This window comes from Microchirus variegatus, assembly GCF_963457635.1.
Source record: "Microchirus variegatus genome assembly, chromosome: 3".
Taxonomy (NCBI): Eukaryota; Metazoa; Chordata; class Actinopteri; order Pleuronectiformes; family Soleidae; genus Microchirus; species Microchirus variegatus.
The window spans coordinates 16,209,535-16,225,793 of record NC_139804.1 but is presented as its reverse complement, the minus strand read 5'-3'; the positions used below and the strand labels follow the sequence as shown (position 1 = coordinate 16,225,793).

Below are 16,259 nucleotides of genomic sequence, written 5' to 3'. Positions count from 1 at the left end.
ATACACTGATACATTTTCAGCATTTTCAGCACAATGTATTCTTCGACACAGAGCATTTGGAAAAAGCCACTGTGACCAACACTGGCGCACACTCTTCCTTGTTTTCCAGCAGTCCACTTATGTGCAAATTTGAATTCTAAATTTTCTCAAGCGGTATAAAAAGTTTGTTTGTATAAAAATCTTCTGAGCGCCAAAGACTCTCTCTGTGGACACCAGTGCTGGAGCGTATTTCCATATTTCAGATACAGGCTAATATCGAAGTTGAAATTGAAAGGGAGCAGAGCTGCATATACAGCATTGTCTGCGTGGACATGGCTCTTGCAGAGTGTTTGACGCTGCATTCTCAAATCCACAGTCTTCTATGGAATCTGTCTGTGCATTTGCAAAGTTATGGATACTTTGGTTTGTCTAGAGCAGGGGTCGCCAACCTTTATGGAGGGCTACCATATTAACATTTTATGCAACTTACCATTTAAATGATGAATATTGTGTGTTAAATTGCACACACATTAATTCCAGTGCTTAGTCTTAATGATAATCACAGTTTTTTTTATAAACCATATCAATTGTATTTTACGGAGTGATCATATGGATACATGCAAGTGAGCTTAACTCCTCGTTGAACCGGATTTGAACTGGTGACCTTCTTGCTGGGAGGCAACAATGCTGGCCACATTTGTGCCATGTGGCTTTTGTATACATCCCAATATATAAACCAACATTTTAGGAGAGGAAAATGGGAAAAGGAAGCCGCTGCTATACCAGTGCTGCAGTTGTGTGTCTTTATTAGTTTTTGTTTGAAAAATCCAAGTAAAGCCACAGGATTAAAGTAAGGTTTATGTTATGTAATCACTGATAATTGATTCTACAAAGTAGAGTGTGTAATTTGTTATTTTCTCTTTATCTTTAAAATATGTTCAATGGGCAAACGATTAAAAAAAGGTTTTTGTAAAAAAAAAAAAAAAAGAATCCAGTTGGTTGTTTTAAGAGACACTTTATTTTGACACTGTGAATTTAAAACAGCACATTGTAATCTCTTCATTTATTAAAGTAAATATCAGTAATGCAGTGAAAATGAGAGGAAATGTGAATATTTTCATTCCAAGTCAATTTAAGGCATGTGCCCCTAAATATTGAGCTATTTTTTCAGTGCATTTTAACAAGCATATAGCAAGTGCTATGGATGAATGTGAACTAGTAGACCTTGACGGGGTCAAAACCTTTTTCTTGATTTAAAAAAGGTTGGGCACCCCTGATCTAAAGTGATCTATTCCACATGTAGATCCACCACAAACACAGCACAATCACAATAACATGACTCTGGGCACAGTTCACAGACCCCCCACTGAGCTTTATATCTCGGCATACGGGGTGGATAGTCCAGCTACCGTTATCTTTGCATGTAGTATCTACTGCCGTAATTACAGGATCAGAAATCCAGTAATTCTCTCCACATGTTACTCTCACTCTGTCCCCAGGTGAGAATAGACTTTTTCCAGCAGGTTCATAGCTGGTTCCTGTCGGTGCCCGCAGTGGGAGTTTGCATTGTGAACCATGTCTTCTGTTTATCACTAATATGAAAGAATGAAACACAAGCATGAATGTGAAGACATTTGTACATGAACAGCCACTAAAGTGATGTTTGTGTGAGAAAAGTGAGTGAGAGTGAAAGAGAAGTCACTGAAAAAAGGATCACAAACATATTCTCAATGACTTTGCAATAGCATAGTGGGGGTTTTACCTTTTCTCATTTAAATATTCAGTATTTAAAGGTGCCATATGTAAGAATGTGGCCAAAAATGGTTACGATATTCAAATTCAAAATACCGAGGTCTTTTAGGTTTCGTTTTCTGACGTAACTGGCAACCTGTGGTTGCTCGGCAGCTGAGACTCTACTGACTGCAATGATTGGTAGACGGCGGTAGGTGGCGCCACATTTCAAAACATAAACATGATTTGCAGTCTGCAAAATATTTTTTTCAATGCAAATATTTTGGCTGTACTGTTGTTGTTGTTGAGTTCAGTTTGTTATATGAACATTATTCCTGAGTCTCTGTGACATATTAGGAGCATTTTATGGCCAGTTGCTTTAGATTCATTACATAATGCACCTTTAGGTTATATCATGTATTTTTTACTATTTGTTCATATTTTTAAAGTTAATCTTATGAGGGTATGTTCTGTACACAGACTTTTATGTTTTCTGTGGCCAGGAAGGAGGTTTCTATGCAGATAGCATCATACTGAATGGACAGACGTAAGAGCGGCCTCGCTTTTCTGAACTATGAATTACGAAGATTCTTCCAAGATTGATTTACTAGTTTACCACTAGTTTACCAGTCACTGTATATCAGTATAATAAAATAGTGCTGGTCATGTAAATGCGTCAATGGCTTTAATTGAGTCAACGTTAACGCACATTAACGCATTTCCATGATGACTGACCAGAAAAAGCTGTGTGACATCATATTTACGTGCCGTGGCACCGGAGTCCAGGCACTGTTTCTTAGCTGCGTTAGCTCCTTTAGCGCCGTTAGCGCACCTACAGTCGAACTGGAGCGGTCTGTTTATTAAAGGAAAAGAGCAGCGCTGCAAATAACCAGCGTACCTTTGTACTGCGTATGTGTGCCTCTGTTTTTAAACTTTAGCGTTACTTTAGAGCAGGGGTCACCAAACTTTTTGAGACAGAGAGCTACCTTAAGGGTAAAAAATAATATGGAGGGCTACCATATAATATTTTTTTGTTTGTTTACCATTTAAATGATTAATATTATGCATTCAACTGCATACACATTCATTCCAGTGCTTACTCCTAACGATTACCAGTTTTTATAAACAATATCAAAGATATTTTACTGAGCGATCATATGGATACATGCAAGTGAGGTGAAGTGAAGTGAGCCCGCGGGCACCGTATAGTCTGCCTGTGGGCTACCAGGTGCCCGCGGGCACCACGTTGGTGACCCGTGCTTTAGAGACTCAGTTTAACAATCAGGAGTCACGTAAACTTGACGTCACGCGCATCTTTTTCCGGTCAGTCGTCATGGAAACACGCCATGCGTTAACGTGCGTTTACGGCCCAGCACTATAAATAAAATAACATTTTTGTTTAATGTAATTAATTAGTTATAGTGGTCTGCTCTGGGTTCAGCAAGCTGTGGTGTGCCAAAATGACACCAACCCAATGATTAGAAACATGGTCACGAGTGAGTGGAACACAAGTCTCAGTGGAAATAGAACTCAGAAACTATGGAGATTCAACCACAAAGACAACAACAACAATCTCATAATCAATTTTATACCTGTGCATACGGGGTGGATAGTCCAGTCTCCGTTATCTTTGCATGTAGTATCTACTGACGTTTGTGCAGGATTAGAAATCCAGTAATTCTCTCCACATGTTACTCTCACTCTGTCCCCAGGTGAGAATAGACTTTCTCCAGCAGGTTCATAGCTGGTTTCCGTCAGTGCCCGCAGTGGGAGTCTGCATTGTGAACCATGTCTTATGTTTATCACTAAAATGAAAGAATGAAACACAAGCATGAATGTGACGACATTTGTACATGAACAGCCACTAAAGTGATGTCTGTCACTGAAAAAAGGATCACAAACATATTCTAAATGACTTTGCAATAGCAAAGTGGGGGTTTTACCTTAAGGTATATTATGTATTGTGTTTTAGTATGAGGGTATCAGTACACAGACTTGTATGTTTTCTGAGAAGAAAAGAATAGAAAGCATAGACTTTTGCCAACAGTTTCATAGCTGGTTCCTGTCTCTACGACAGAGTATTAGGGCCAAACATGAAGAAAAAAAATGACGTGACGAGATTAACTCGAAATGTCGAGAATAAATTTGAAATGTCATGTCGTCTTTAAGTTTGCATTTTGTCACTGCATTTTTGGGAGTTGAAGCATATTTGCTGTTAGTTTTCTCTAAAAAAAAAACCATAACGTGTCATTCCAACAGTAAGGCTGGTGTAACATGGGTGAGTTTTAGACTTACATTCACATACAGGTGTGGGAGACCACTGTGCTCTTTGTCCTTGTTGGGTGCATTTTGGACTCTCTGTGTACCAAGGAGACTTAAAGCCCGGATTGCACTGATAACGCAGGACTTCCTGGTCTTTATAGACTGTGACGTTTCCTTGAACAAAGCCATTGCGAATCACAGGCACTGGACATTGTATCTCTAAAGAACGAAACACATGCATGAATGGGACATTTGTTCATGGACAGCCAAATTAAGTTAGCACCGACTAAAGTGACGTTTGTGTACCGAATGGACAGACAGCAAGAGTGGCCTCACTTTTCTGAAAGATTCTTTCAAGATTGATTTAAGTGTTTACCAGGCTTTTAGTAGTTATCCAGTCTCTGTACATGAGTATAATAAATAAAATTACATGTTTTTTTAATGTCATTAATTAGTTGTTGTCTGTGTAAAGCTCTGGGTTCAGCAAGTTGTGGTGTCACACGTCTAGGAATGGGATGGAATGTGGGATAAGGAATGCATGCTTGAGAGCCAAACTGACACCAACCCCCTTACTTTGATATGATTATGATAAGAAACAAGGTTATTCTCAGAACTCGGAAAGCATAGTAACTGGATCTGTTACCACTATTTTTTGGGGGGGTGTTAACAGTATTACAAGTCTGGCTGTAGGTTGTTGGTGGTTCATTACTGCTGGCTGTTTCATGTATGCACGTTTCTCTCCTCCCATTTTCCCTGCCTTGTGGCCTATTGTACCTTCACATGTTGGTTTTTTGCCGATCCACTTTCCATGTTCATTACAATTCATCTGGTCTGAGCCAATCAGTACTTCATTGCTCTTCTTGCAGCTAAAACGAAGCAACTGGGCAAACGTCGCTTCCAGAGCAGGTCCATCAACAATGACATTATAATCCACATACACCGGTGAGCAAGTTTTTACTGGAAGGAGAAAAAACATGACGCACAAAAACACTTTGAAATGTATCAATCAATTTACAAGGAAGCAAAAACAGTATTTTAGAAAGGCATCACAAAACAACGACAATTCCTTATCCTTAATTCTGCTCTTACCTTCACAGACAGGAATGAAACCATCCCAGCCTCCTGCCATACAATTTCGGTGGTTTATCCGACTGACCATTTGATAACTGAAACCAGTACAATGTAGAATATTTATATTGTAAACATGTCTTATGGGAAGCAAATGGCATACAGTATAAAACTTAGAGGACATTTTATGATAATTGTACCCTGTGTGGCATTTGTATACAACTTTTGAACCGAAAACGAAACCGTCTCCAATTTCCAGATGAAATTCCCCAAATTGTGTTTCACCAGGGTGACCACAAACTTTGACTGAAAAGAGTTGAAGGGAAAAGAATGTTAATGACAAAATCAAAATGAGATTTTTGATTTTTGTATTTAGTAATAATAATGTTATTAATACTAATCATCATAACTCTGATGCTGATATCGATATTATTATTTTAAGATTCCCTTAATAAGGGAATCTTATTAAGGGACTAATAAGATTCCCTTATTAGTCCCGCAGTGGGGAAATTCCAATTACTGCAACCGTGAATTAGTGAACACACACAGCACAAAGTGTTGCACAACACTTTGCACAAACTAACCCGGAGCAGTGAGCGGCCTGCATTCAGCGGCGCTCGGGGAGCAGTGAGGGGGTTAGGTGCCTTGCTCAGGGGCACTTCAGCCGCGGACTGGTCGAGGATTGAACCGGCTGTCGCAAGCTCGAAGCCCTAACCACTAGGCCACAGCTGCCCAATATCAGAGTCAGTGATCACTTACGTTGACATCTCTCGCTTGTAGACGTCCATTCACCTTTGACACAGATCAGTTTGAACAGGCCTGTGAAACCAACACTGCACCTCACTCTTACTTGTTTTCCAGCAGGATAGCTGGCGGTCAGTCCACTTATGTCCAAATTCGAATCAAACAGGGGCCCTTTCACAAACGCCTCAAGTGTGCAATCTGGGAGAGAGACCAAAAACAAAAACAGCTGCTTTTCTGTGTTCCAACACCAGAGAACAGACTCAATAACACAAATGACACAAGCTACGTCCTCTCACCTTGACTGTTCACAAAGGCCAGGGCTTGCATCCACAAAAATAGGACACAGCTTCGGGTTATTGTGTGCATTTTTATCTTCATTCACAAAGATCATGGGCAAGGCGAGGTGCAAACGCAACGCTGTTTTCGTACAGGAGTCGACAGGAGCCAGTGCAAAACGAAAATAGAACTATTCAGGGTGGCCAACTGAATGTGTAATGTTCTGTAATAATACAGATCAAAGGCAGAGAATACTCTCACTACCAGTTTACTACCTCATTGACATGAAAGGACATTTGAAGTTTGTCGATGACGTCAGAAACAGGTGTTTGGGCTTTCTGGGTCTTTATGTTCATTTATAATGTTATAATATGATGTATGATGATGCTTGTTGGTAATAATTCTGTTGAATGTATTTATTGTTGTCGATAGATAAAAATGTCTATTCTTTAGGGAAGGTGAAATGGTTGATGCCATGTTGAGAAAAGGTGAACGGGACCAAAAACAGACAATCAAAGACAATCAACAGTACCACCATGGATACTTCCAGATGACGTCCATCCCAAAAAGTAGAAGTAGCAGTTTTTGTTCCAGAATTTCAAATAAAACAGGAATTTAGATGACGGGACTTACACTTACATTCTTTTACATTTGGGGTTACAGGAAAGGAAATGGCAGACAAGGCGGCAACAAGACGCACAAACATAGATTAGCAACGGAAGTGAAGAGCATCGTTCAACAAAAACTAAAGGAGAGGTGGCAGTGAAAGAAGATGGTTTTTCAAAATCCAAAGGACAGTGGGAGAGGTTAGGTACACGGGAAGAAGCAGGAAAGATGAAACTGTCACATCAGGGATTAGATTTGTTCATACGGGATTAAACAGTACACCATTCATCATCAATAATGCATTATTATTATTATTACTATTATAACATATAACAGGCAGATGTGATCACTGTGGGCAGGAGGAAACACTTCAGCATGTTCTAACTCAAAGTCATAAATATTAAAGAGAAAGATTTAAAAGACATTACAAAAGAAACTGAGGGATGTAAGTTATACGGTTTTTCACTCTGTGCATATATGTATTTTAAGTTTGACAAACGTGCAAAAAGATAAGAAATCAGGAAGGGAGCAAATACTTTTGCACAGCGCTGTGTATTTATCCACAGCCATGGTTCTCAAACTGTGGTACGGGAGTGTGAGTAAATCATATGAAGACACTGTAGGGTTTGACATTCCTGTACATGGCCTTCAGCCTAAAATCATAGTTGATTAAAATGCTGCACCTACATTAAAATCATAATAGACATTCAGAATGTTTTGCACCATTATGTGGAGTTTTAAAAAACAGACAGTGACTTCTAGTGGTCATGATCTAGTTTACAGAGGAGAATAAATGGAAATGCAGCTTTGCAGATTTATATCCACCTCAAACATGATGACACGGTTATGTAAGTGAAGCATCAGAGTCTTGAGATTTTCTGGAGTTTCCCTAAAACCCCAGCACTGTGTCTGCAGTCAGTGTGAGGCTAAGGGCTCGTTTCTAAAAACACACAGGGAATACATCATAAATGCTGCACAGCTGATAAACTGCAATAAAAGGAAAATAATAATTATTCCATGTTCAAGTGCTCACTCGCGCGATGGAGTCAAACACCTTCATTCTCACGCACTAAAGCATTAAAATACACTAAAGCGTGCGAGTACCAAAAGAGCCAGTCAGTAAAGTCAGTAATTATGGCTGCACAGAAGTCATCAAAACCACATCACTGCAGGGACGACACAAGGTTCAGGCACACATGTCAACAGAATAAAGTTTACATGTTTATGTACAAAACAGCAGTTTGTGTTTTGACTCCACTGAGTGACTGAATGCCTGGACCTGGAATCATTTGGTCAGTTTTTGACTTAGGTTTTCCTTTTTGCTGTTTAGGAATATTTATCATTACCAAGAGCATCAGTGGGGCAAACAGCCAGCACTTTTTTTGAACACCAGAGCTCAGGTTGAATCGTGAAAATCCTCTGTGGCATGGATAATCAATAATCATTTGATTACTCATTTGATCATAAAAAGTAAATCAGTTAATGTGACTGTGTGAGCTTATTAGAAATCTGCAAAATTAATGAAATCAGTGATTGCATTAATTAAAAAAATATATACTCTAAACTCTAATTCGTGGACTGCATGTGTTTGCAGAAGTGATGGAATCTACAAGGTTTTTTTTTTTAACAGCTTGAACCTGCTCCACCCCGCAGTAGTGATGACATTTCCGAGGATCTTTGAATGCACCTCTTAACTCCTGTGATGCCTGCATTACATTGCTGGAGTTTGTTATTTTTTTCTGCCTGCATCGGATTAAACTATACATCACCACCTGTATCAAACTATGCACACAGTTTAATAAAAGCCTTCCACTGAATTATTACTGCAGGGATTAATATCTTTCAGCCAGCAACTGGTTATTAAACACTAAGTGATACAGTGAGTCTCTTCTCATTTCTTAAACAACCACACCAGAGGGCACATGGCCCATGGCCCATGGTCTTAGGAAAAGAGGTTACTGATCCAGAAGGAACTTAAACTAGGTAAACGTCTTATCTTGTCAATGTCTTTTATATTCATTTTGCAACTGTTTTGATGAATAAAAGTGTGACTTTTAATGGAAAACACAAAACAAATTGTATAGTGTAATTATGGGAGGTCACTTATGGGGTCTGATACAAAAACAAAAGCAATAACAGAACTTCCTTTTATGTTCGATGGTTAAACTAGAAGCACTCTGAGAGCACAGACCTCCACCAAGGCAGATCAGTGCCCACAAAATACACTCTGCTGGCGTGCCTGGGTCAGACAGCAGGAGTTGCAACCAGCATTAACGTTACGGTCAGACAGCGAGTGTTGTAACCAGTGATAGCATGTATGTACCACGCCCAAAATTTAAACACTTGTTCCTGGTCCATTGTGGACATTTCCTGAAAATTTCAGCCAAATCCGTCCACGACTTTTAGAGTTATCTCGCTGACAGACAGACAAACAAACGCCGGCGAAAACATATACTGTACCTCCTGGCTGAGATCAATTAAGAGCATTTCCACAAACACAGTGCAAAGAGAACTAAAGGGGTTGGGAATTGAAAGCTGTGCAGTCTTAAGAAAACAACTTATTAGTGAAGCTAACCAGAATAAATCTTAACATTAGACTGGTCTGATGAGTCCAGATTGACAGTTGATGAAGAGATGTACATGTCACGTTAAGTCTAGGTCTCAGTTGATTAATGTTACAAGGTCAGCTGACCACCGAATATACTGAATTAACAAGTTTCTTGGTCACATTCCCACACGATAATGCCAGGAGTCATCAATTGTCACATGGCTTGGTCACCACAGTGGTCCATCTTCATCATGTAAGATTCTGGGAAACTCGTCTATCATCACAAAACCACAATTAAAGGAGTTTCTTTTATTTGCAATGATCTTTATTAACTCTTCCAGTTTTGGATATGAAAAGAGGCATTGATTTTCTTTAATTAAATATCTTTTTTTTAATAAAGAAAAGGAAAATTATTTACAAATGTTCATTAATCTGTAATCAATGACGTGGGGTGAATAATTACAAGCACCTTCTGCCAGCTGAGGAGAGAGAAATATAAATACAGGAGGGGGGAAAGGAACTCTTGATTTCGGAGGTGGGGGAAAAAAAACATAATTGTCTTCTTTGAAAAAAACAAAAACAAAAAACAACAACAATCCTTTAGATATTTACAGAAACTCTACTGAAATGCATTTTAAGTCATGGAAGCAGAATTGATATCGTTAAACTCTACTTGTTTTTAAAATAATTGTTATGAGTGGATTTTTTATCCTTATACTTTTTTGTTTTCAAGTTTGAATGACGGTATTTTGTGTTGTGGAGGCTGCAGCTGTGAGGAGTCACGGTCACCCTCTCCTTTTCTCAGTCCAGTTTGTGGGTTTATTCATTGCTGGAAACAATACAACAGACATGTTGGGGAGGGATGGTGGGATTTTTTCTTCTTTTTTTGGGTGGGATTGAGGGGCATCATGGAAACATTACTGCCCCCCTCCCAGCAGCAAAACAGTCAATGTTTATTGGCCCTCTCCTTAGTGACACCGCCCCCAAAGAGTCCAACGTCTATTAAAGTCCAGAACCGTTCCTGTAAGTCCTTTCTGAAATGTCCATTAGACGACTCTCGCCGCTTCTCTTTGTAGTTTTCTATTTTATTATAAAACACACTCCAATCATCCAACACTGGAAAAACAAGGAAACAGAAAGCTAACCATCTACATTAGCGCATCATGTAGATCAAACACCGCACATGCGACATGACAACTTCTCTCCTTCATGTCTACATGGTAAAAAAATGAAGTCATCAAAAATATAGATGTGAACAGCCTCTTATATCATCTGTCATTAAGCAAAGTGTCTTGAATAGTGTTGCCATGGGGAGGAGAAGCCATTTGAACCTCAAAAAACTCTCACGGCTTGTAACCTCTCCACATTATCGCTCTCTCTCACATATCTTTTCTCTCTATTTAATCCTGTTTAGTTCAAAAAAAGACATTCAGTTGCAGAAAAAAAATGTAACAAAAAAATAACATGATCGAATGTTCGATCCATAATACAATCTCTCCCAGTTGAAGAATTTTTTTCTTGCTTTTTTTCTGTTTATGCAGAAGGATTTTGTTGATTCAGAACCTTCTGAATCATCCACATAATATTCACACCCCTCCCACCCCACCCCCACAGAACCAATTTGAACTCCCAGCACTGACCCCAGTGGCCCAGAAGCCTAACTGTTGTTGTCAGACTCATCCTCCGCCTCGCGGAGCCAAGTAAAGAAGGCGGTGACAGACTTGAGGGCCACGCCCTTGCCCTGCTGCTCAGCAACATCTTTGCTCGACTCCCACTTGTAGAAGGCCTCCTCTTTGATCACGTCCTCGTCGTAAAGGGTGTCGAAGAAAATCCGCAGGAGGTCTGGAGGAGAGGAGAGGAGACAGGTTTCACAACAACAAACTAAAATATGAAATAATATTAAAGCAATTCATCCAAGCCCTTCCTATCAGCCTTTGTCAAAGTTCTGCCCCCAAAACACTGGAACACGCTGTTCTATAGTGGAACTGGTAACTTTGGTAGGAGGCAGCTTTTATTCGTAATTCTTATCAGACAAATACATGTTCATGTTATCTTTCATTTGGTCGTTGGTTTCATTAAATAAAATACACATTTCGTGTTAACTTTGGTTTTAGTACTTAAATTAACCTTTACGGTGTATCTAAGGATCCTGAACCAGTCACTCAGCCAATCTTTTTTTTACTATTTCTTAACTACATTGGACTAGAAAAGCATTCGGAGAGCGCAGTCCTCCGACAAGACATCGGCCTTATTTGAACATTATTTCATTGGGCGATGGTAGCTCAGTGGTACAGCAAATCGACTTTCAACTTGTGGGTTTGATTCCCGGCTCTGCTAGTCTACATTTGGCAAGAAACAAATCACCAACCCTAGCTTTAACAACAAAACTGAATGGTCACACAGAATAAGCTCTGGTCAGAACATGAGCTTCACAGAGGAACTCACTTGCAGGTTGCTCCAATTCCACCATCAGGGCCTGCAGAGCATAGAGAGCCTGTAGCTCCTTCTGTTCATCCTTAAGGTATTTCTGCAGCACCTTGGCTCTCTGTTTGATCAACTCACAGTCCAATTTGTAAGGGTTCTCACCTGAAGAGAAGAATGTTTTTATTTTGCAGAATGTAAAGATAAAGGTTTGATGTCAAGTGTAGCTGAAACACAATCACAGCATGAGACACTGAAAACATGGCTGTCAGCGTGGATAAAACAAATGATCCTTTTTTAAGACCACTACAACACTTAAATCACACATTTGCAAATCAGGAGGACTGCGATCCATCTACAATGTTCACCAATAAAAGTGTTATTAAAAGTTCCAGGGCTTTTTTTTTGGTGGTGAAATGAGGCAAAGCAAATTTCAGCTTCAGCTTACGTCTCAAGATTGTGTTCACTGCTTTACTTTGTTATTAGACAGCCTTTTCTGACTGAAAAATACGCTCAGAGAGAAAATTTGTGATTTTTTGTGCAGATCAAAATGTGTTATTGTTTTGAGTTCAGTTCAGTGAAATATTTGTTCAGATTTACCAAGCGACAAACACTTAACAGAACAAGGCAGTAGAAGAGCACAAGCCAAAAACACAGATTTGATCTATGGACTTTGATGTCCAAGTGTGGATAATGTAGTTCATAAACTGCTCTGTCAGAAAAGGCTAACGATGAGATAAAGCGATGGTGACCCTTTTGTTAAATTTGTCCTTGTGTCCAGCTGGCAGCCATGTTTTTAGCTCATATAATCACAGTACAAAAATATGAGGTTGTTAATATAGACCAGTGTGTTGTGTATCTCATCTCGATTGACTGATTCACAGTGTTATTTAAGGAATATGTTGACTCACAGATGACAGCTGCCTGGCAGATGCAGGTCATCACAGCTCGAACAAACATGTTGGAGGAGATCTGCTGCTCATCGAGGTTTGCCTACAACAACACAGGGACATGAATATCAACACTCATGCGGAAAAAAACCAACGCCTTTTTTAACAGGCCGATGAAGACAAACCTCAACCCAGTCAAATATCCTCTGGTTGTCAGCCTTGTCCTGGATCAGTCTGTCCAGCTGTTTGCTCAGTTCTGCAGAGGGCAGCTCCTTTTTGCTCCTCTCCGACTCATCACCAAGTGTAAACTCCACATTCTGTAGAGAGAAGGAGACAGAGCTCAGTCTATACTGTACCTAAGGTTGTTACCACATACATTTTTCAGAGGTAGCCAGCAGTTGCAAAAATGACTGCTTCAGGATTACAGTGTAGCCTCCTGCTTAGCCCTCCATATTCCAGGAGTGAAGTTTTAATTTTCACTAGAACTGTCCAATAATCTAAACTTGTGTTTCAATTAGGGGTGTAACGGTTATGAACCGAAACCCTTTTTTTCTATTGATATAGCAGAAGTGTCTATCGTGATACATATCGTTAGCGTATCATCACTCAACCCTAACTTTAAGAAACAAAAAGCCACACTCTTTGTTTTAGTCTTTGTTATATCTACAGTATGTTACTCTGCCAAGCGCTCCCACTACATGATGAAGATGCTTGTAAATAAATGTGCTGCCTTTCAGATGATGATGATGTGGCGGACCTCTCACCTTTTCTGTCACAAACTTGTTGACGTCTACATCCTCTGGCAGGAAGTCCTTCCATCGGAGGCCTGCCTCCCTCCACATTGTTCCAGCCTTTTTATGGCTCTGATGGAGGGATACACATTTAGTTACATACTTGATCTATTTAGACTCCTTTAGATATAGATGATAGATTATAAGTGATGCTTGTTCTAACCATTCCTTTGCAGAGTAAGTTGAGGATGTGGACCAGCAGGACTCCAGCTTTTCCTTGAGGAATCAAAGGCTTTGAAACCTCCCTGGAGATGAAACAAACAAATTCATAAATAAACCCAAGACGTAACATCTAGGTCCCCCTGTTCCGACTTTTTATTATCATCTGTCCTGGGTGATATGGTCACAGGTTTAGGGAAGCATGTCCACATTCTTTTACAAGACTATTCAGGTGATGTCCTCTGACTGCTGCAGTTTCACAGTGAACTGTTAACTTGTAGTTAATCCTTACCCTGGTCGAGGGTCTAAGGTTGTTGCCAAACCTGTGAAGCCCCGTGAGACAAATTGTGTTTTGTAAATGTGGGCTATATAAACAAAATTTGATTGAACAGGTTTTTTACACTTGTAACTGACAGCAATATGATTTCATTGTAGCCACCACTGCAGCATTTGCATTGAAACACATCATTTATTTTATCTAATGGTTAAAATCACATTTCATGTTACAACAGCACGAGTACAGCTCACTTAACTCCCCAAAATCTTTTTTCTCTCCCTCTCTACTCTTCACTCACAAACCACAAAAACTCTTACTTGATAAAAGCACAATTCTGTTCTGATGTCTGTGTGTAATAGCATACAGCTATTGATGTATGATGTAAAATGGCTGTCCATTTTTCAGCTCAGTAAAATGTAAAAATACATGCATTATCTGCAGAGACACATCCAGGATCTGTTTTCATGCCAGGTGTGAACAGCCATAATGAACAGATTTCTCAGCATGGATGTTCAGACCAAGTCTGACTGGGGCCACTGAAGCACAAAGGCGTGCTGGCCACTGACCTGAAAAGCTCTGCCATGGGGACACCTCCCTCATGGAGCATGGGAGTGATCAGCTCTCCCAGGTACAGCCAGATGTGGGGGATGTCAATGGCCATGTCTTCAGCCACCTCTAGGATTTCCTGAAGCCTGGAGAAGCAAGAGTTCACACATCAAATCAGTGTGGAGCTGGGAATGATGTTGCACCCAAAACTAAGTGTGATTTTGATCCCACAGAACTTCACGAGTTAGATAACAAAATGGATACTGTCACAAAGGACTTTAATGTGATGTGTGCTTTTTGGAGTAAAGTGAGCTACACCGACACAGTACGTGTTCCACCAAACAGAAGCAGAATGTTTTGTATTATGTATTATTTTTCAGCAGATTTGATTGTAGAGAAAATATTTTTAATTGTTACAGTATATCTGGAAAACATTCTGGCCAACCAACAGGCAGCAGCCATCTTGAATTGTGAACTTGGACCTTGAGGAGTTTGAAGGAGTTGACAACTTCAGGGGAGTCACAATTGAAACTTAACACTCCTAAGAGGAAAATTATGAGTTCAGCCTACAACTGTAAGGAACTATTATGCAATGGAGAGAATGTCACAAACAAAAACATTCTAAGTCCTTTTGTCAGAAGTAACCATGGTGAATTTAAGATTTCTAGTTTTCCGCTTTACCTTTAAATCTTACAGATATAAACTTGGTGAGACCACCTCTCGCTCATACTGACCCTTTAAAGTACTGCTGTGTTGGCAGGACGCCGATCTTTATGAGCTGTTGAAGCAGCAGGCCCATGTGCTCCCTGGCAATGGTGCTGCGCTCCAACGTCGACTCCAGCCCGTTTCGTACAAACACGAAGAGTAGCTGAGTGCTGTTCATCTCCTGCACACACTGCAGTGCCTCCTGCCGGGACATCACACACACAGAAAGAAGTGATTAGTGATGCTTATACTCTTTGTTCAGGGTGTAGACCTCTACATGCAAACCCCAGTGGTATTTGTTAGTGCTACTACAAATTGTTTCCTGCTGCTGCTGATTCACATTAAAGATGTGCACTCACAGTTTGACTTGTATTATTGGAAAATCCACATAAATGTCACAGGCAAATGTGCATATTGCTACATTTTCAAAGTCTATTAGTAATACTTTATGACAATGGAAAAACTGGTTGCTCTCCAGCAATAATCTCTCATCTCCGTCTCCTACTTATCCATTTAAGCTATAGGGGTGCAACGAATCACAAAACTCACGGTTCGGATCGTGTCACGGTTTCCGAGTCATGGATCGGATCATTTTTCGGACCAAAAACAACACAAAAGGGCAAAGATAAAGACAAATATAACTTTGCTTTCCATTTCTTTTGTTTTGTTTTAACGTGTGCAGACCATGTGGAAAAAATTTACTCAAGATGTCCATACAATGCTTAAATAAAAATTAAAATATATAAAAAAATAAATAAATTGCAAAATGACATGTTAATCTTGCTTCTTTAAAACATGGAGAGTACATTTAAATAAAACCTGTGTCCACAACATCAAAAAACAAAAGTAAACAAATAAAGCAAAGTAGGTTTCTCGCATTATCTGTGGGGACTGGGATGTTGCTTTTGGGCCTCTCCAGCTTCCATTCTGCTACTGTTCCTCTCAGTACCTGCGCCGGTGTGACTCTCGTAGAGGAGGCGTGTCTGCAGCACTGGACTCCTAATGTCCCACTCTGCTATAATGAAGTGAGCAGTCACAGCCACGTAGCTTTCCGTGGCTCTGGAGGTCCACCCGTCTGCGGTTAGGAAAACAGCGGATGCCTCCGATAATTCCTGGACAATTTTTTTATTGTCTTTTTCATAAAGATCCGGGACAATCTTCATAGTGAAGTGGGTGCGGGAGGGTATTTCATTCTGTGGCTCAAGCACCTTTATCATATTTTTAAAGCCTTTGTTCTCCACAACGTATGGCCTCAT

The 16,259-nt window shown here is 39.9% G+C and overlaps 1 protein-coding gene across 5 annotated transcripts in view; it reads right to left on the bottom strand.

Annotated features, from left to right (window-relative positions):
- Positions 1-10,795: 10,795 nt before the first annotated feature.
- eif4g1b (eukaryotic translation initiation factor 4 gamma, 1b) overlaps positions 10,796-16,259 on the bottom strand; it is a 70,406-nt gene continuing 64,942 nt past the window's right edge. For all 5 annotated transcript variants that reach the window (XM_083886238.1, XM_083886239.1, XM_083886240.1 and 2 more), the window contains 8 exons: positions 15,033-15,205; positions 14,319-14,444; positions 13,480-13,561; positions 13,290-13,388; positions 12,711-12,842; positions 12,547-12,628; positions 11,660-11,800; positions 10,796-11,056 (listed from right to left, as the gene is read on the bottom strand). In XM_083886238.1, the coding sequence (XP_083742364.1) occupies positions 10,872-11,056; positions 11,660-11,800; positions 12,547-12,628; positions 12,711-12,842; positions 13,290-13,388; positions 13,480-13,561; positions 14,319-14,444; positions 15,033-15,205 (1,020 nt within the window). In that variant the 3' untranslated portion in view covers positions 10,796-10,871. The remainder of the gene's footprint in view (positions 11,057-11,659; positions 11,801-12,546; positions 12,629-12,710; positions 12,843-13,289; positions 13,389-13,479; positions 13,562-14,318; positions 14,445-15,032; positions 15,206-16,259) is intronic.